The sequence below is a fragment of the Stegodyphus dumicola genome, chromosome 9 (assembly GCF_044657685.1).
Source record: "Stegodyphus dumicola isolate Sdum_Otavi_A_Nest chromosome 9, ASM4465768v1".
Lineage (NCBI taxonomy): Eukaryota > Metazoa > Arthropoda > Arachnida > Araneae > Eresidae > Stegodyphus > Stegodyphus dumicola.
The window spans coordinates 6,976,452-6,994,483 of NC_140776.1; the positions used below are offsets into that span (position 1 = coordinate 6,976,452).

The following is an 18,032-nucleotide window of genomic DNA, read 5'->3' on the forward strand; positions in this document are numbered from 1 at the left end:
TCGAATACTTTTCCCGCAAATGAGACATCACCATAGAAGTACCAGCATGCAGCAGCTCATTATGTGCATTCATTATTAGTAATTTTACTACTGCATGATCAGATGGCAAAATGACAGGAAACTTAAAGTCATCAGTATCGTCGCGATAAGAAATATTGGTTTTAGCTCTGATCAAACCATCACGATCAACTATAGGTCTGAGGTCTTTAATTTTATCATCGTTCACACTCTTAAATGATTCTCTTTGAACCAATAACATAAGAGTTTTCTCAGCTCTTTCAATTTCCGAAACTGACAAAATTTTGGAGGTTTCGTTTGTAATTCTTCGTAATTTAAAGTAAAACCTAAGAATCCAACCTAACATGCGTACAATTTTCTTCATGGATGAAAAGTACCTGTAATACCAATTGTCAGGTTTAGAATCTTTGTTAAGAGTTGTCAATACTGATTTACACCTTTCTGAATTTATGATCTCTTCGTCCGGCAAATCGGTGCCTCTTGACCATGACGATTCTGGTTCTAACAGCCATGATGGGCCCTCCCACCATTTCGACAGCAAAAACTGTTTAACTAAACAGCCTCTAGAAGGGAGATCGGCGGCATTCAGCTCCGAAGGGATGTAATGCCAATCTTCTATTTTTGTAAGTGTTCTGATTTCTTGGACACGATTCCAAACGAAAGTTCCCCACCGTACGTCTCGTTGGATCCAGCACAAAGCGGTTGTTGAGTCAGTCCAGAAGAATGTTCTTAAATTTGGCATGTTCAAATCTGTAAAGACCGTACGTCCCAAGCATGCTCCGATTAAGCAGGATAATAATTCCAAACAAGGAATGGATATACTCTTTAAAGGCGCAACTCTAGTGCGTGCTTGCACAAAATTTAAATAAACCTTATTTTCGGTCTTCACTCTTAAGAAAATACAGGTAGCATAGGCATGCTTGCTGGCATCGCTGAAAACATGAAGACTTACATCTCCGTTAACCGATCTGTCAATATTAAGCCATCTAGGAATTTTGACATCAGACAGCAGTTTCATTTCCTTTACCCATTGCATGGACTTCTTTTCTAAATGTTCTGGCAATTTTTGATCCCAATTTAATCGTAATTTCCAACACTCTTGCAATATCACCTTTGGGAACAGGGTAACGGGAGAAAGGAAGCCTACTGGGTCAAATAACTTATGCGCGCAAGAAAGGAGTGTTCGTTTACTCGCGACAATCTCCTCTTTCTTTAGTGACTCAATTTTACAGGAAAGAGTATCATCCTTCAAATCCCAGTTTAACCCTAAAACGCAAACGAATGTATCTAATTTAGAGTTGGGAATTATTTCGGTTTCACAATTCGACTGCCATCCTCTAAGATTAAACTTTCCCAGTGACAATAACATTCTCGATTCTAGTACAAATCTATTCAATTCTTCAACATTCTTAAAACTAGTCAGGCAATTATCAACATAGAAGGACTCCTTCAAAATGTTGGCTGTAACTGCAAACTGATCTGGGGCACGATTTAAATGATAGTTCAACGTAGCGGCTAACAAAAATGGACTACAGTTAAGCCCAAAAACCACGCGACAATGTCTGTAAATTTTAGTATTCTCTTCTTTTGCACCTTTCCAAAAGAAACGCAAATAATCTCTATCCTTCTCTCTTATACCAATCTGCAAGAAGGCTTTCTCAATGTCTGAAATTACTGCAACAGGATATTTCCGAAAACGATTCAACAATGTTGGAATTATTTCTGTTAGGTTGGGACCTTTCTCAAGACAATCATTTAAGGAAAGTTCTCCTTTGGCGTGTGCCGAAGCATAAAAAACTGGCCTTACTCGCGTAGTTTTGCTAGATTCTTTAAAAACCGGCCTATGAGGCAAATAGTGCTCTCTATCTACTTCGCCTTCATTTACCTCTTCAATAATTTGTTCCTTCAACCAAGTATCAAATACTTCCTGATAAACTTTAATTTGATTCGAATCTAATAATTTCCTTCGCGTATTAGTCAGGCGTTTTTCTGCCAACGTTTTATTATTCGACAAGCGAGAGGGGTCCAGTACCCAAGGTAATGCAGTTTCATATCTCCCGTCTGAATCCAAATTCAAATTTTCCTCAAAATACTGCATGGTCTCCTCATGAATTTCAGCTTTCTTTTTAGACTCAACTGGGTCATTTATACCAATAACGTCTAACTTCCACAAGTTTTCTGCTGATCTTCCGTTTAGCAATAAAGAAACACATGCAAGAGAATCATTTATACCCGAAGATTCCTTCACTGGAATTTTACCCATTAAAATCCATCCCAAACTTGTTTCCATCGCGACCGGACCACTTTGTAAACATTTAATATTTCCGGTGAATAATTTTCCAGCAATATCAGAACCTATCAACAATTTAATGTCACTTTCGTTTTCGGGAGCATTACCCTCTACATCTGACACTTGAATATTTAATTTACGAAGTTCTTTCAACCAAGGACCTTTAGGTATTTTCTTAACATCAGAACAGATAACAGATTCACTTAAACAATGCACACTACATACATATTTATTATCAAGGCTACTCAAATTAACTATATATTTAGAATGCAATTTTTCTTTTGTTTCTACACCTCCGAATAATTTATGAACTAATTTCACTTCACCAACACTGTTACATTTCAAAGAATCTGTAATATCTTTTGTTAAATAACTTCTCTCGCAACCCGTATCTATAATCCCTCTGACTATCCTTTGCCTGTTGCCATTTTTTACCCTTACGATTGATGTTTGTAGTAACACATCCATCGGAGCTCGCGGATCTGCTAGCCAAAACATTGACCTCATTTTTCGCCACAGGCTCTACTTGTTTAGTCTCTTTCAATTGAGAAGGAACTTGTTGACACATTACTGCCAAATGCCTTTTCTGGCAAATTAAACACTCAACCTTGGACTTACAGTTACGAGAAATATGGTTTTTCTTCAAGCATAATAGACATAAACCCTTCTTAAATATTAAATCTTTTTTATCCTGATATGTAAGCGTACTAGCTTTAAAACATTTTTCTGTTAAATGTGGCTTATCACAAAATAAACACGATTCCTCAACTTTCTTAATAGGAGCATTTTCTTTAAATTTGTCTCCTGTATACGAATCATTACAAGTAGGAATATTAGACTCATCATTAATGTAACTTTTAGATTTTATACTTTTATCAAAAGAAAAACGCGCTGATTTAATTCTCTCTTCAGATATCACTTCATTTTTCAAAAACAGAAGAATAGATTCAAGATCGCTCTTACCTTGTTGTGACGACCTCTCCCGTTCCCTCTCCCACACGCATAAGATGTCAGGGGGCAGGCAAGATTCATCTAACGGAAAAATAACACGAGCGTATTTATCTTCAGTCACACCGAGAGATTCCAGAGCACGCAGTTTTGTTTCTAAACTGTCATACAACGATGATAGCGCAAAGTCCTTTTTGGTTGCATTATTATTTATCAACACAAGATTCAATAAATCCCGAACGTACTATTGTATAAGAATATCTTCACGTCCAAAACGATTCTTTAAATGTTCGATGACTTTCGGATAATTTTCTTTAGTTGTCGGGAAACTTTGCACTATTTCCCGTGCTTTCGATTTGGCAGCAGTAGCCTGGATCAGATATACGAATTTCAAATGATCATCTAGTACTGGATCTTCGTGTATCTTACTAAAGGTATTTCAGAAATTCAACCATTGTCGTGGATCACCTGTAAATTCAATCAAATTTATTTTCGGAAGCTTCAAATTCGTTGCCGTTGTTCTTGAATCAACAGTTCTGGTTTCATTTACCGATGCATGAGTCAGCAAATTTTTCTTTAGTTTCACAGTGATTTGCTTCACTTTCATCCTGGCTGCTATTAATTTCTCCTTGTAAGTCTCACATGACTCAAATTCTTTAGTATATTCTTCTTGCGAGACTTCTTTCGATTTTGATAGGAGATCCAATATTTCTTCATCCAACTGTTGTAGTCGAATTCCTTTATCTTCCAGAATTTCCAGGGATGATAATAGAACATCACTGTTCAATTCTGACTCATTCAAATGTCCATGTAGGCTATTATATGCTTTCCTGAAGGCTGCACGCAGTGGTATTCTTCTTACTTTCAAGGCTTCCATTTCTGCTGTTAAACCATCAAAAGTGTCCTTTACCTAACTAATGCATCCTGTCGCGGATGCCACTTTTTATTGTGGTGATCCACGGTTTGAAAATGGTTTCTGAATCAGAAGAGATTCGTGCACTAACCTAGTGCTTCGCATTAGAGAGTAAAGAACATCTATGATATAAAAATATACTTTTATTTACACAGCGAAAACGCGCAGAAACATTATTAACGAAAGCTCCTTCTCCTAATAACATACTTCTTTTTACACTCCGCTTGCGCATGCGCATTGACAATTACCAAAGGAGCTTGGCAGATACTGCCATCTGTTGGATAAACTATTCGCTACATATGCAGTTTGAGACACACCTATACCATTTTCAAGTTTTTCTATATGCATTTCTAAAAATTTTGAATTACTATTTTTATGTAACTCAAATACATTTTTAATTTTAAAAACAGTATTTTCAAGCATTTCTTTATTATTATAGAATACAGCTAAATCATCATCGTAAACACATTATAAAATTGTTTTTGGTATCATTTTAAATGAATATACAATTATTAGATGCTAATTGCACCAGTCCAAGTTTTTCTAATTCAGTTTTTATTTTCATATACCAATTTCTACCCGATTGAGGCAACCCATAAATACTTTTCTTTAGTTTACATACTTTTCCTTCTCTAAGTCACTGTACAAGTATGCTGTTTTTATATCATAAAATTTAACAGTCAAATTTAATTTAGCTGAAAGTGCAAGCAATAATCGTAAACATTCAATGTTAACAACTGGTGAATATGATTCGTTATAATCTTTATTTTTTATTTGATTAATCCCAGCCGCTACTAATCGCGCTTTATATTTTATTTCCCCAAAGTCTCCTTCCTTCAAAGTGTATACCCACTTACATTTTACTAATCTTGTTTTTTCAGACCTCTCTACTATTTCCCACATTTCGTGTTTATGTAATGAATTTAATTCATTTTCCATCCTCGATTTCCAGTCATACCAATTAGCACTTTGTTTTGCTTCTGAAAAATCATTCGGAACATCGGAACATTATTGGTTATATTTGTCGATAGTTGTTTTGATTTGAGTGATTTGAACCTCTCGGATCATCTTAATGGTATTTCATTTCCATATTTATTACTTTTTCATAGCTATCAGATGCTTGGATTTTATTCCCCCTGTCATCACCCCCGCTACAGCGGCTCATGCTATGGTTTTATTCCCCTCATACAATTACCACCTTTTAAAGATTCGTTAAATTTAACTGATTGTTCTTCAATTATTTTATTACTTGCTATATCATAAATACAATATCCTTTTTTTTCTCTAGCATATCCTAACATTATCTCTCTTTTCCCTGGTATATCAAATTTGTTTCACATTATTTTTGGAATGTGAAAGTATGCTACACATCCAAATTTTTTTAGATAGTTTAATTTGGGTTTTTTAATAGTCCAAATTTCTATAGGAATTTTTTCTTTTTCTTTCCGGGGTGTTAAATTTGATACTTGAGTACTAAAATTAATTGCTTCCGCCCAGAATTTTACTGGAAGCTCACTCTCATATAGTAATGTTCCAGCTCTTTCCAAAAGAACTCTCTTTGCTCGTTCAGCTTTCCCATTATTTTCACTATTATATAGAATTGTTTTTTTCATGAAAAATACCAGAATTAGCAAGATAATTATCTAATTGTTCATTTACAAATTCTAAACCATTGTCTGTTCTCAAACATTTAATTCTTTTACCAGTTAAATTTTCTTACTTAGCTTTAAATTTAGAAAATCCATCAAATACTTCGTTTTTACTTTTAAGAAAATAAGTAAAATACATTCCAGAAAAATCATCCACCAAGATCGTAAAATATTTAGACCCACCAATTGATTCATTTTGAACAGGCCCACACAGATCCGAATAAATTAATTCTAAAATTTCTGAACTCTTGATTAATGTCAATATTTGGATGACTTTTTCTAGTTATTTTACTTATGTCACAAGTTTCACATATAAAATCACTTACATAATTAATATCAATGTATTCTTTCATTTTAAGCATATATTTTGGATTTAAATGTCACAATTTACTATGCCAAAGTTCATAATTATTACCTGTACAATGATTAGCAATGCAACATTTAGAATTATAATATGGTTCTAAATTAACTTCAAGCCTACCATCATTCTTAAATGCTTTAAAAAGTAATTCATTACACCTACTAAAAACTAATACAGAATTATTCCTTGATTCAATTTTACATCCTTTACCTATTAATGCAGTGAGTGACAATAAGTTATTTCTTAAATCGGGAATGTAGCTAACTTTACTAATAGTTAAATTAACAGAACTAGAAATCTTTGAATTTATTAGTTTTTGCTTTAACAGTACCAGTACCCTCTGAAAATATTTTTGAATGTTTAGCTGCCTGGTAAATCTCTCTCACGTATGATGTAATATTCTGAAAACAAAAGGAGTCTTTAAACATCTGTCCAGTTGCACCACTATCCAGCAACCAAATTTTGTCACATTCGTCATTTTTTCCACGCGTAAGTTGAAAAGCAAAATCACTTTCCTTTTTCATCAGAACGAGATGAAAGATTCACACTTGTAGGTTGCAATTTTTTTCTTTCTTTGTTACCTTTAGATAACATACTTTTTGGATTCTTGTTTCTGTAGTAGCAATATTTTGCGATGTGACCAGGCCGACGGCAAATGTAACAAATTCTTGGATTATAGTTTTTATTTCTCCTTGATACGAGCACCTCAGCATTGGTTCCATCTGGTAGTTTCCTGTTCGTTGGTGTGTAGACTCTTCCTCATGGAGTATTTCAAGTACACCTCATCAATTGTTTTTTCATGCTGAGTTTCTTACAATTTCCGTAATTCAAGAGAATTTTCAACGAAGTCAACAGACTGTGTAAAACACCAGTTCCCGAGGAGATACTTCTAGTCTGAGCGATTGGCACTTAGTTGCTATTCCTCTCACTCTTGCGATATAATCATTAGCCTACTCATGCAACTTCATTTCTAAATTTTTTAACTCATTACTGGTATCTATTCTTCAATCTTCGGCTTGTACCGTAAATGTTGATTTTATTTTTTTCCAAAGAATTTTTGCATTCTCTTCTGTGGAGAACTGAAGCGCCTGTTGATCCGATAGTGAAAGTTTTATATAAGCTATGACGTCAGAATTTTTCTCATTCCACAATCTTTCATCTTTCTCATCTAAGTTTTCTGGTTTTATAGCCGAAATTACCGAGTCAAGTCTTTTCAATGATTAGGCAGCTTTAATTTTCAATGTCCAGATAAAGTAGCTCTCACCAGGTAATTCAGGAACATTCCATTTCTCCATTTCTGTCTTTCACTAAGACAGTTTCGATTTCTACTTGGTATTTCATCAAAATCTCCTTGATATAACCATGCAAATGTTACCATTTGTTGTTCAGAAGCCCATATTTAAAGTAAAGAAGCCATCGATTTAGGACAACACACTTTATTTACACAAATAATGAATAAAAAGAGCACACAGCAAATCATATTAACCATCACACAGCATATAGTGTCTCTCCATCTCCATACGCTCGAATGACGGATGTGTCGGGAGAAGAGACGGCTGTGCCACCGTAATTGATACGCATACGCATAAGAAAAAAGTTTGCGTGCCTCTACCCAACAATAACTTTTAAGAAAATGTTGGTAAGTATCACCATTAAAAAAAATCATAATCATAAGTAAGATTTCAATGAAAAATGGTGGGAATGAAAAAATAATAAAAAAATAACTGTATAAATAGATAAAACAATTTATAGCCAAATAAATGCATCATAAGGATTAAAAAAATAAAAAATTTGGAAAAATAAAAAAACATTATTTCCAATAATAGGTGTTATTTTTAAGATTCCGAATTTCAGGGTAAAATAAATTCTTTGATTGGGAAAGCCAGGTTCACCAGAAAAAAGTCTCAAAGGAGAATATTAGATTCTGATACCAATAATTGATAATAATTATGAATGACGATATTCATAGATAAAACAGAAGCTGCCACTGCTGTACAATTATCGAGTAAAGTACATAATACATCTTTTCTCAGAAAAGCTCCAGGACAAAGATCGTAAAAAATAGTAAAGTGCCAAGTAATGTGCCTAGCTGCTATCAAAGTAGTCAGTCCCCTTAGCTACCTATACACAACTGCCAAAATTTTTAGAGGTCTTGGAAGCAAGCAGGAAAATCTTCAACTGTATTGCTTTCAACCTCATTTGTCACAGCCTGTTGGATGTTTGCAATAATCTTGATGAAGCTTTCCTTTTAGTCATCTTTTCACTCATGGAGAAAAGAAAAGGTTAGAGTAGATTGAAAGGTGCCACTGAAGTTTCTGTATGATTTGGAACGAAAGGGAAAAAAACATTAATTGACTGGTGTGTAAATGAAGGTTTACTTAGTTGCCATTATAAGTGTCCTGTTTGTAGGAAGGAAATGTGTATGGTCGAACATCGGAGGATACCTGCACTACGGAGGATATTTTTTACTCTTATTTTTGTGAATTTATGTGGCGATGCCAGTATACAGATTCTAGTTCAGATAATTTTAGGAAGTTCTTGGATGCTGTTAAGGAATTTTATTTAACTGAAGACAATGGAAATTTGTAAATAAGGTAAGTGGATATTTCCTTTGTGTAGTGCTATGATGAATTTCTTTTTTAATGTTATTTCATTTTTTAATTTAAAATGTAGTTTATTAAGATTATATATTTTTTGTTGGCTGCTCCTTTGACTTTTTAAGTGAATATAGATCGATGTGTACGAAGGGAGTGCAAAATTCCTAGTTTGTGCAATTCTCTGATTTTTTTAAAGTGAAAATAGGTCGATGTATACATGGATACAGAGTTTGTGCAATTTTTTGATTTGTGATTTTCGATTTGTGTAGCAGCGATTTTTGGCACAAAAATTATCTATTAGCAGTGATTTTTGGCACAAAAATCACTGCTGTACAAAGCCAAAATAACAAGTCAAAGAAGAATTGTGCAAATTCAGTGTCCGTGTACTGCCAATTACTCCCAAGGGGCACCCGTAAATATATTTTTACCCAAGAAAATATCACAATAATCTTTGACACAAGTGTCAGGTCACATCTGGCTCTATCCAATAGTTTAGTAGAAATTCTTCATCTTTCCTCTTTCTGTTCATCTATTAGTGAGTGAGGGATGATTCTTGCATTAAGTTTCCATTTCCTAAATCTTCGCGGAAATATTGCGACACACATCACGATTCAAATTCATTTCTTCTGATATTATACACACAGTTACACAACAATTCTTGCAATAATTGCCTTACACACTCCACATTTGCATTGGTATGTGCTATAGACGGGCGACTAGCTCTGGGATCGTCTTGCATTGAATCACTGCTTTCATGAAACCTTTTGTGCCACTTGGAAACATGATTTCTTGAAAGTGCCTTGCCTTCATATGCTTGCTTAATCATGTTCCATGTTTTACTAGGGGTTTTTCTGAGCTTAATTCAGAACTTAATGTTCACTCTTTGCTCACAATCCACATACATTGTTGCACGCTAATGAATACAACAACAACCCGAACAGTGTGTTGCTAAAGCTCAGCCCTACCACCTAGTAATTTTGCGTGGAAACATGTTAAGGTTATGTCGAGTAAGAATACGTACCAGGCAAGATAAAAAAAAACACTTGTTCCTTTTTAGTACTGCAAATTCAGAAATAAAAAAAAAATTGTCCCGGAACTTTTCTGACTAAGAATGTAGAACAAACTTTCAAAATATGTATACGAATAATGGAACAAAATTTCTAAAATAGTGTGGTAATGCACAAATATTCTGTAACTAATCATATAAACCAATAATCATAAATAATAAAATCAGTTTTTCAAATAAAAATACAAAATTACAATTTTAATATTTAACAGCCGTAAATAATATTTAAAACCCAAGATTTATACATATCAAAAAGCAAAATTTAAAGATATTAAAACTCATTATTTTAAAGATAAAATGATGTCATTGATTACATCAGACACAGCATAAAATTAATTAAAATATCTTATCTAACAAAATCAGTTTTTCAAATAAAAGTGAAAAATTAAATCAATTTTTAATATGTGATAGCCATAAATAATATTTAAAACATTGAATTAATGCATATTAAAGCCCATTATTTTAAATATTAAATGATGTAAAACACTACAGTGCTCAAATTATAGGTTACCATTAATAATTTGTCCAACAATGGGTTGCCATAATTCGTATCAGTTATCATCTACCGCCAAGCGTAATGTTTTTCACAAAAAACCCGTGTCCTCGTTTACCAAAGTAGTACCTATATACCGGGTGGCCATAATTAAACTGACAGTGCTCACAGTGTTCTGTAGAGCGATCTGTTTGTGAGAATGATACCACATTTTGTAGGAAGATTAAACGAGGGGGGATGAAGGATTCTGTGAAAAAACAAATTAGTTCCAAAATATTTGGCACTGTGTAACACATCTTACTATCATTTTTTTTCCCTTCTTTCCAGAGTTTTTGTGTTCAAAATTTGTTGTGTATGTCCCCCATAGCCCAGAGATGAGGAGAGGAAAACTCTACCACCACATTTGAAAATCTGGATTTACTACCAGATTCAGACTCAAAGATGACACTCAAAAGAGACACTTGTAGACAGACGTAGCCAAACTGAACATAATCTTTATTGCTGGACCTGAACTAATTATCAAGACCATATTTCTCATTATACATGATCAAGAACACAATATGCATACCACAATTTTATATAGATGATCATATTTTAAATAATGGCGTAGTTAGCAACATGATAATACTCAGCAAAATTGTGTAAAGAGAAAGGTTTTGGTTTAAGGTTTCAGTTCTTAAAGTTTAACCACGTCACGAGCATTAACTGTAGCTTTGTGGCTTAGATTAATCTAGAAATCATGCAATCCCCAGGAATTATTAAGATTTTTAGAATAGAGAGGGAGAATTAAGGGGTTGCCCGTTAATTTAAGTTATAATTTTGATTTATATATTTTTTATCTTACATATACACACACATATGTATGTAGTAATATATTAATTAAAATGGTAGACTACTGTGATAGTAATTTCATAATGGAGCTACAGAAAATTATTTTTAGAATAAGAGAAGCATAAAGAAGGGGAAATGCAGTTCCCTTAGGGGCAGGTTATCATTTTGGAGGATGTAAAGGTAAACTTAAACAATATGGATATTCATGTCCTATCGTACAATCACTTTTACAGAAGAAGAAAATTTTGTGATGCTTTAGGTAGTAGTCATAGAGGTTTTAGAATATACCTGTAGCTATATCTTACCATCTGTTTAAAAATTAATGAAATATATAATAAACATATAAAAGATGAATTGTCTTTTTGTTAATAACTGTATCAATATTGTCTTAAGAATATGAAACATTATAAATCTGTCTATTTCTTTATAAAATTATCCCATTAAATGCTTCTGGCTTTCATTCTGTAACCATTTTCATAAATAGAAATTCCAAATTTTAATTGCATTTTTTTTCTGTTGTAGTTTTATGATCTTGAGGAATTATTTAGGACAGGAGGAAAAGTTCCAGACACAAATTACATATTTCTGGTAAGTATTTTTAATCTATTTATGATTTAGATATTAAATATAGACTCTTCGAATTAGAATTCAAAACATGCCTGTTACTTTTCACTTAAAGTTCTGCTTTATTATATTTTGGAAGCTCACAGTACTTATCACTGGATATTTGAAGTCGTCAATGTACTAAAAACTTAATCACTTAAAAAGGTATATGATTCTTAACTAGTTGAATATTTTCTTTCTGTCTATGTATTTAATAGCAGCAGGCTTCTTTTACTTGATTGGAATAAGCTTAAAATAATATAAAAATTGGTTTACTTCTATATGTTGATTTTTTACTGAAATTTAAGGCTCACCCATTACAAGTTATAACATCCTGTATTAATTATAGGTAGGTAAAATGAAAAAGTACTTTGAGGAAAAAAACATTGAATGTGTGTGAAAATTTTGTAACAATTTAAATAAATGATTAAAATAAGTCATTAATTTCACATTCTGTTTAATTATTTTTGGTACTGTTCTGTTATCAGGACTGAGTCCAGAAATGTATGTATGTGTTCATGTATGTATGTATATATGTACATACATATATGTATCTGTGTGTGTACATACATATATATACTTCTGAATCTGGTCCTGAAAACAGAAGAGTACCTTATTTTCTTATGACATTTCAATAACATTTTCTTTCCATTTTGATTAAAAATGTTATGTAGTAAAAGACCAAAATCTGCCAATTTGTAAAATTAGCACTAGCTGCCAGATGTAAATAATGAAATTTACATTCAGTAGAATGCTACTTTTATCTTAAGGCTGATATACAACAAATGGTCTCATGATGTTTCTGTTGTCTGTTTCAGGGGGATTTTGTAGATAGAGGATATTATAGTCTTGAAACCTTTACTAGGCTTTTAACTCTGAAAGCCAAGTAAGTAAAAAGTAATTCACTATAAGAATTTTACAAACTAAATAGTATATTAAAACATATTTTTTTATCATGCAGCATAGTTAACAATGCATGTATAAGTGTATTATGTTTAGAATTAAGGATAAAAGGCATTAATCTCTAAAATGTATTCTAGATTACATTTGTTTAGCACAAAACATTTTTCTGGCTTCTTTGCATCTTTTAAAATGCATCTGAAACTTTTCCAAAAAATTATATTGATGATTAATATGTTCAAATCTTATAGCTTATAATTTATTAGTTTTATAGGCCTTCCAAGAGTCTAAAACAACTGTAGATAAATGAAATAAGTTTAATACTTCCATGCTGATTTATCAGAAACCAAAGTCAATGTTTATACTAAACCAAAGCGAAGATAACTGGGTTATGATTGTTTTAAAACATTTTATAGCCTTGAAATTTCACAACAAATTAATAAAAATAGAGAGCAAAATGATTCTTCTTACCGTTCTATCCAGCGCATCATCAAGGGAGATCATACCTAATTAACTTGTAATCCAAAATAGGTGTAGACGGAAATTGTAAGATCACAAAACACATTCTTTATTAATACATGAAAAATAGATAAAATTCGTTAGTATTCCAAATACATATTGAAAAAGAAGTTATATTATAGAGAGTATCATATCACTGTTCTATACTGAAGGAGTGAGAAAAGTAAGGTGTAAAAAATAAGAGAGTTACACAGTTAACTCATTTGCAGGGTTTCCAGTTTATACGGTTTATCGTGCTATTGGCGACAGTCCATCACTATATGCATACCAACACCTCTACTTGATGGGCAGGATTGCCATTTGCAGCAATTCTCGAAGTTTCTCGAACACAGGTTTGCCTAGTGGTTTGGTGAGTAGGTCCGCAATCATGTCGGAGCTTCTGCAGTAGTCTAGGCTCAGAATCCCGTTTTGTTCACGCAAGTAGTGGTATTTCACGTCTATATGCTTTGTTCTAAAGCTATTTTTCTCCGTTTGTGATTGTTTGCTGCATGATTTGTTATCTTCATAGAGAGTAACCGACAGATTTTGTTTCAGTCCTAGATCTTTAAGCAAATTTAACAGCCATTGTGCTTCTTGTGCTGTATTAGCTGCTGCAATATATTCTGCTTCAGTTGAAGATAGTGCAATGCAGTTTTGACGTTTGCTGCTCCATGAAATGCAGTTATTTCCTAGTTTGAATATGTATCCGCTAATGGATTTTCTTGTTGTTCTGTCATTTGCTCAATCTGCAGTTAGTATAGGTTCTTGAATTTTGTTAAAGACCAACTTAAAGTCTTTAGTTATGTGCAAGTATCGAATGACTTTCTTGACAGCACTCCAATCTATGTTCTGAGGTTTTTCATTTCTTCTACTCAGTAGATTGACTGCACATGCTATATCTGGTTTGCTGATTGTTGCAATATATAATAATGCCCCTATTGCTTGTCTATATTCTGTATTATTCTCTAGAAGATCATCTTCAGCTTCTAGTTTGCAGTAATTTGTTTCCATTGGCGTATATGTTGGTTTTTCATTCTGAAGTCCAAACTTTTGAACTGTTTCTTCGATTTTATTCCTTTGGTTTATGGCAAAATTTCCATCTTCAAATCTTTCAATGTTTATTCCGAGGTAGTAGGTGACTTCTCCTAGGTTTTTGATTTTGAATTTAGCGTTCAATTGTTGGATTGTTTCCATTACATCTTCTTCTCTTTCATTTCCTACAAGCATATCATCTACATATAATATTATATACATGAATTTTCCATTGATGTTTTTGAAAAACAAGCATGGGTCTGCTTTACTTTGTTTAAATGACATGTTTAGAAGTATTTTTCCAATTTTCAGATTCCAAGCTCTAGCTGCTTGTTTTAAACCATATATAGATTTCTTCAGCTTGCAAACTTTATTTTCATTTCCAGCTTTTGAGTATCCTTCGGGTTGAGTCATGTAATTTCTTCTTCTAGTTCTCCATGAAGGAAAGCTGTTTTGACATCAATATGTCTGACAGACATGTTCTTATACGAAGCTGCACATAGGAAGGATCGTAGCGTTGTGTATTTTACTACAAGAGCAAAGGTTTCATCATAGTCAGATCCAAACTTCTGGCTAAATCCTTTTGCGACTGATCTAGCTTTGTATCTTTCAATTTTTCCTTCTGCATTGAGCTTTGTCTTAAAAGACCATTTGCATCCTATTGGTTTTCTTCCTTTTGGTAAATCAACTAATTCCCAAGTGTTGTTCTCTTCTAGTGAATTAATTTCTTCTCGAACAGCTGTTAGCCATTTTCTTTTTTCATTTTCTTCCAAACTTTGAATTTCCTTCCAGGTTTTGGGTTCTGAGGAGATTGGATATTTGGCATAGAATCTGTAACGATCAGGAGGTTTACCTTTTGTAAGTCTGTTCGATCTTCTGACTTCCAAAGGTTCTTCTTCGTGTTCTGATATTTCTTTCTCTTCGGGTTCTTCTATTTTTATTTTTTCCCGTTCTGAGCTTTCTTCCTTAGAATTTTTTTCATCCTGGTTTAAATAGATGCTTACAGGCTCCTCAGTTCCAGTGTCTTCAATAAATCGTACAGATCGACTTATTATAATTTTGTCTCCAGGAATTAAAATTTTGTAGCCTTTGCTTCTGCTGTCGTAGCCGACGAGTATTCCTTCTATAGCAGTATCATCCAATTTACCTCTTTTAGATTTATGGATGTAAGCAAAAGCCTTGCACCCAAAAGTCCTCAGATGAGAGAGGTTGGGTTTCTTGTTATTCCATAATTCGTATGGAGTTTTTGCATTTGGTTTTGTAGGCATACGATTCTGTAAATAATTTGCAGTCAGCACTGCTTCGGCCCAGTATCTGTGAGGTTGACCTGAGTCAGCTAAAAGACATCTTGTCATCTCCATCAAAGACCTATTTTTCCGTTCACTGACTCCATTTTGTGCTGGACAATACGGTACAGTAAGCTAGTGATTTATACCATGTTTTATAAGATATTCTTCAAGTTCCTTACTTGTGTACTCACCCCGTTATCACTTCTTAGCGTTTTTACCTTTCTCCCGAATTTATTGTTTGTAAGAGCAATAAATTGTTTTAGTTTAGAAATTACTTCATTTTTCTTTTTCATTAGGTAAATCATTGTGAACCTGCTGTAATCTTCAATAAAAGTTACGAAGTATAGGTATACACTGACAGATGGTGTTTGTACTGGTTCTAAAACATCAGTGTGAATGAGTTCTAGCGGTTTAGATGCTCTGAATTTCGATTCTTTGGGATACGGAAAATCAGTTAGTTTACATTTTATGCACTGAATGCATTTGATGTCATGTTTACAATTATCTAGTTTAATTCCTTCAGCAAGTTCTTTGTTTACAAGTTGCTTGGTTGCGTCATCGTTTCTGTGACCAAGGCGTCTATGCCAAAGTTGAACACAGTTCTCATTTTTGCACTGAAATGCTACATGAACTGATGGTTCATTACTCCTAACTATTGGTTTAATTTGGTAAAGATTATTAGTTGCATGACATTCTAGAATAATCTGATCTCCTTTTGCGATCATATATGGTGATTTCCTGTTATGTTTTTACCACCAATCCTCGAATTCCATATCACAGATTATGTTCTTACTGCATTAATATAAATATTAACAAGACATAGTGCACAATAAAAATTAAGCTTTATTTCGGAACTTCGCGCACACTGCCCGACAGCCTGCCTGTTTTGCTCTGCTCGCTACTCGTAAGAAACTTCTCCTCTAGGGTTGCCACACTTATCGGAGGGCGCAAGGCACGCTCCTTATCGCCATCACCACAGAGTTTCCCCCCAGTTCCTTTAATGGCTATTCAAAGGAACGACATAGGTTATGAAATTATCTCAGAGTATCCGTGCTGTCGGGTATTTTTTACATGATTACAAAATTAGAATATAAAATTAGAAAAGATCAAAATGCAATTCAGTATATAACAAGGTATTGACACATATAATAAACATGAAATAACAAGAAATATGTTAAGATATGAATTTTAAAAAAGTGTTTTAAATTGTTATGTAAGAAGCAAGTTTCTTAGGGAAGTGAACATGTCTTCCCGATCTGGTGACAGTTTGTGTCTTAGAGAGTTCGTTTGCAGATTTATTCTGCTGAACTGTCTTTAAGTCTTTATTTGTTTTCAGTTCAGGCAAATTAGAGTCTGAAAGCAAATAGGCTGGTTTCACACAGTCAATAGACACAGTAGATTTCAGACCGTTAATATCAATTGTGAAAGTTTTGTCCGTTCTAGAAAGGACTTTATGCGGACCTGTATATGGTTGGCACAGAGGTGGCTTTACTCGATCGACACGTAAGTATACATGCGTACACGACTTTAAGGTAGCACTTACATAACATTTTTCTTGACAATGTGCAGATGTTGCTGTTGGATTCAATTGTTGCATTCTATGCCGAAGATTCGTGATAAATTGTGTGTCATACGGAGATATCTTAGATGACATTATCATATCACTAGGCAGCTTGAGAGTTGTGCCGTACACCAGTTCAGCACAAGATGACTGTAGATCTTCCTTTACGGCTGTCCGAATACCAAGCATAACAACTGGTAGTGTTTCAGTCCAGTTATTGGTCTCGTGAGCCTTGAGAGAAGATTTTAAATGTCGATGAAATTGTTCAACAATGCCGTTGGACATTGGATGATAGGCTGTTGTTGTGATTCTGTTCGTACCCAAAATGCACGTAAATTCTGCAAAAAGTGCGGATCTCATTTGAGAACCTTGGTCTGTTGTTATGATCGATGGGCAGCCAAAACGAGATATCCAACAGTTGAAGATGGCTCTGCAAATGGTTTCCGTTTTCATATCCGGGATGGGAATGGCTTCAGGCCAGGTACACGTTGCCTTCTGATGGAGGTAACGGTCCGACGATATCCATATGGATTTCTGAAAAACGTGCATCAGGAAGAGAGAATGTGCCCAGTGGTGCTTTAGTATGCCTAATAATTTTCGATTTATGGCAAGATTCACAGGATTTCACCCAATTTTTGATATGACGTTTCATATCGGGCCATACATAACGAGAACAAATAAGCTTCGTAGTAGCTGCAATTCCTGGATGTGACAGATTATGCAAATGATTAAAGATGAGTCTGCGAAAGGAATTCGGAACAAATGGACGAGGAATGTCTGTTGATATGTCACAAAGAATATTACCATCAGAATATTGGCACGGTTTAAATTCCAGTTTCAAAGATGATGAGATTGTTTTTGAGAAGGTCTTGTACCTCCGGATCATGCCGTTGAGCTTCCGAAATTTTTTTAAAATCCAAAAATGGAGATTTTGTTATGGAATTAATTTCGATTCTTGAAAGAGCATCAGCAACGACGTTTTT

General features: G+C 33.8%; 1 protein-coding gene across 1 annotated transcript in view; it reads left to right on the forward strand.

Annotated features, from left to right (window-relative positions):
• Nucleotides 1–18,032, forward strand: part of PpV (Protein phosphatase V) — a 93,714-nt gene that overhangs the window by 10,703 nt on the left and 64,979 nt on the right. Inside the window, exons 3-4 of the mRNA XM_085823178.1 lie at nt 11,689–11,754; nt 12,588–12,655. Coding sequence (XP_085679304.1) covers nt 11,689–11,754; nt 12,588–12,655 — 134 coding nt within the window. The remainder of the gene's footprint in view (nt 1–11,688; nt 11,755–12,587; nt 12,656–18,032) is intronic.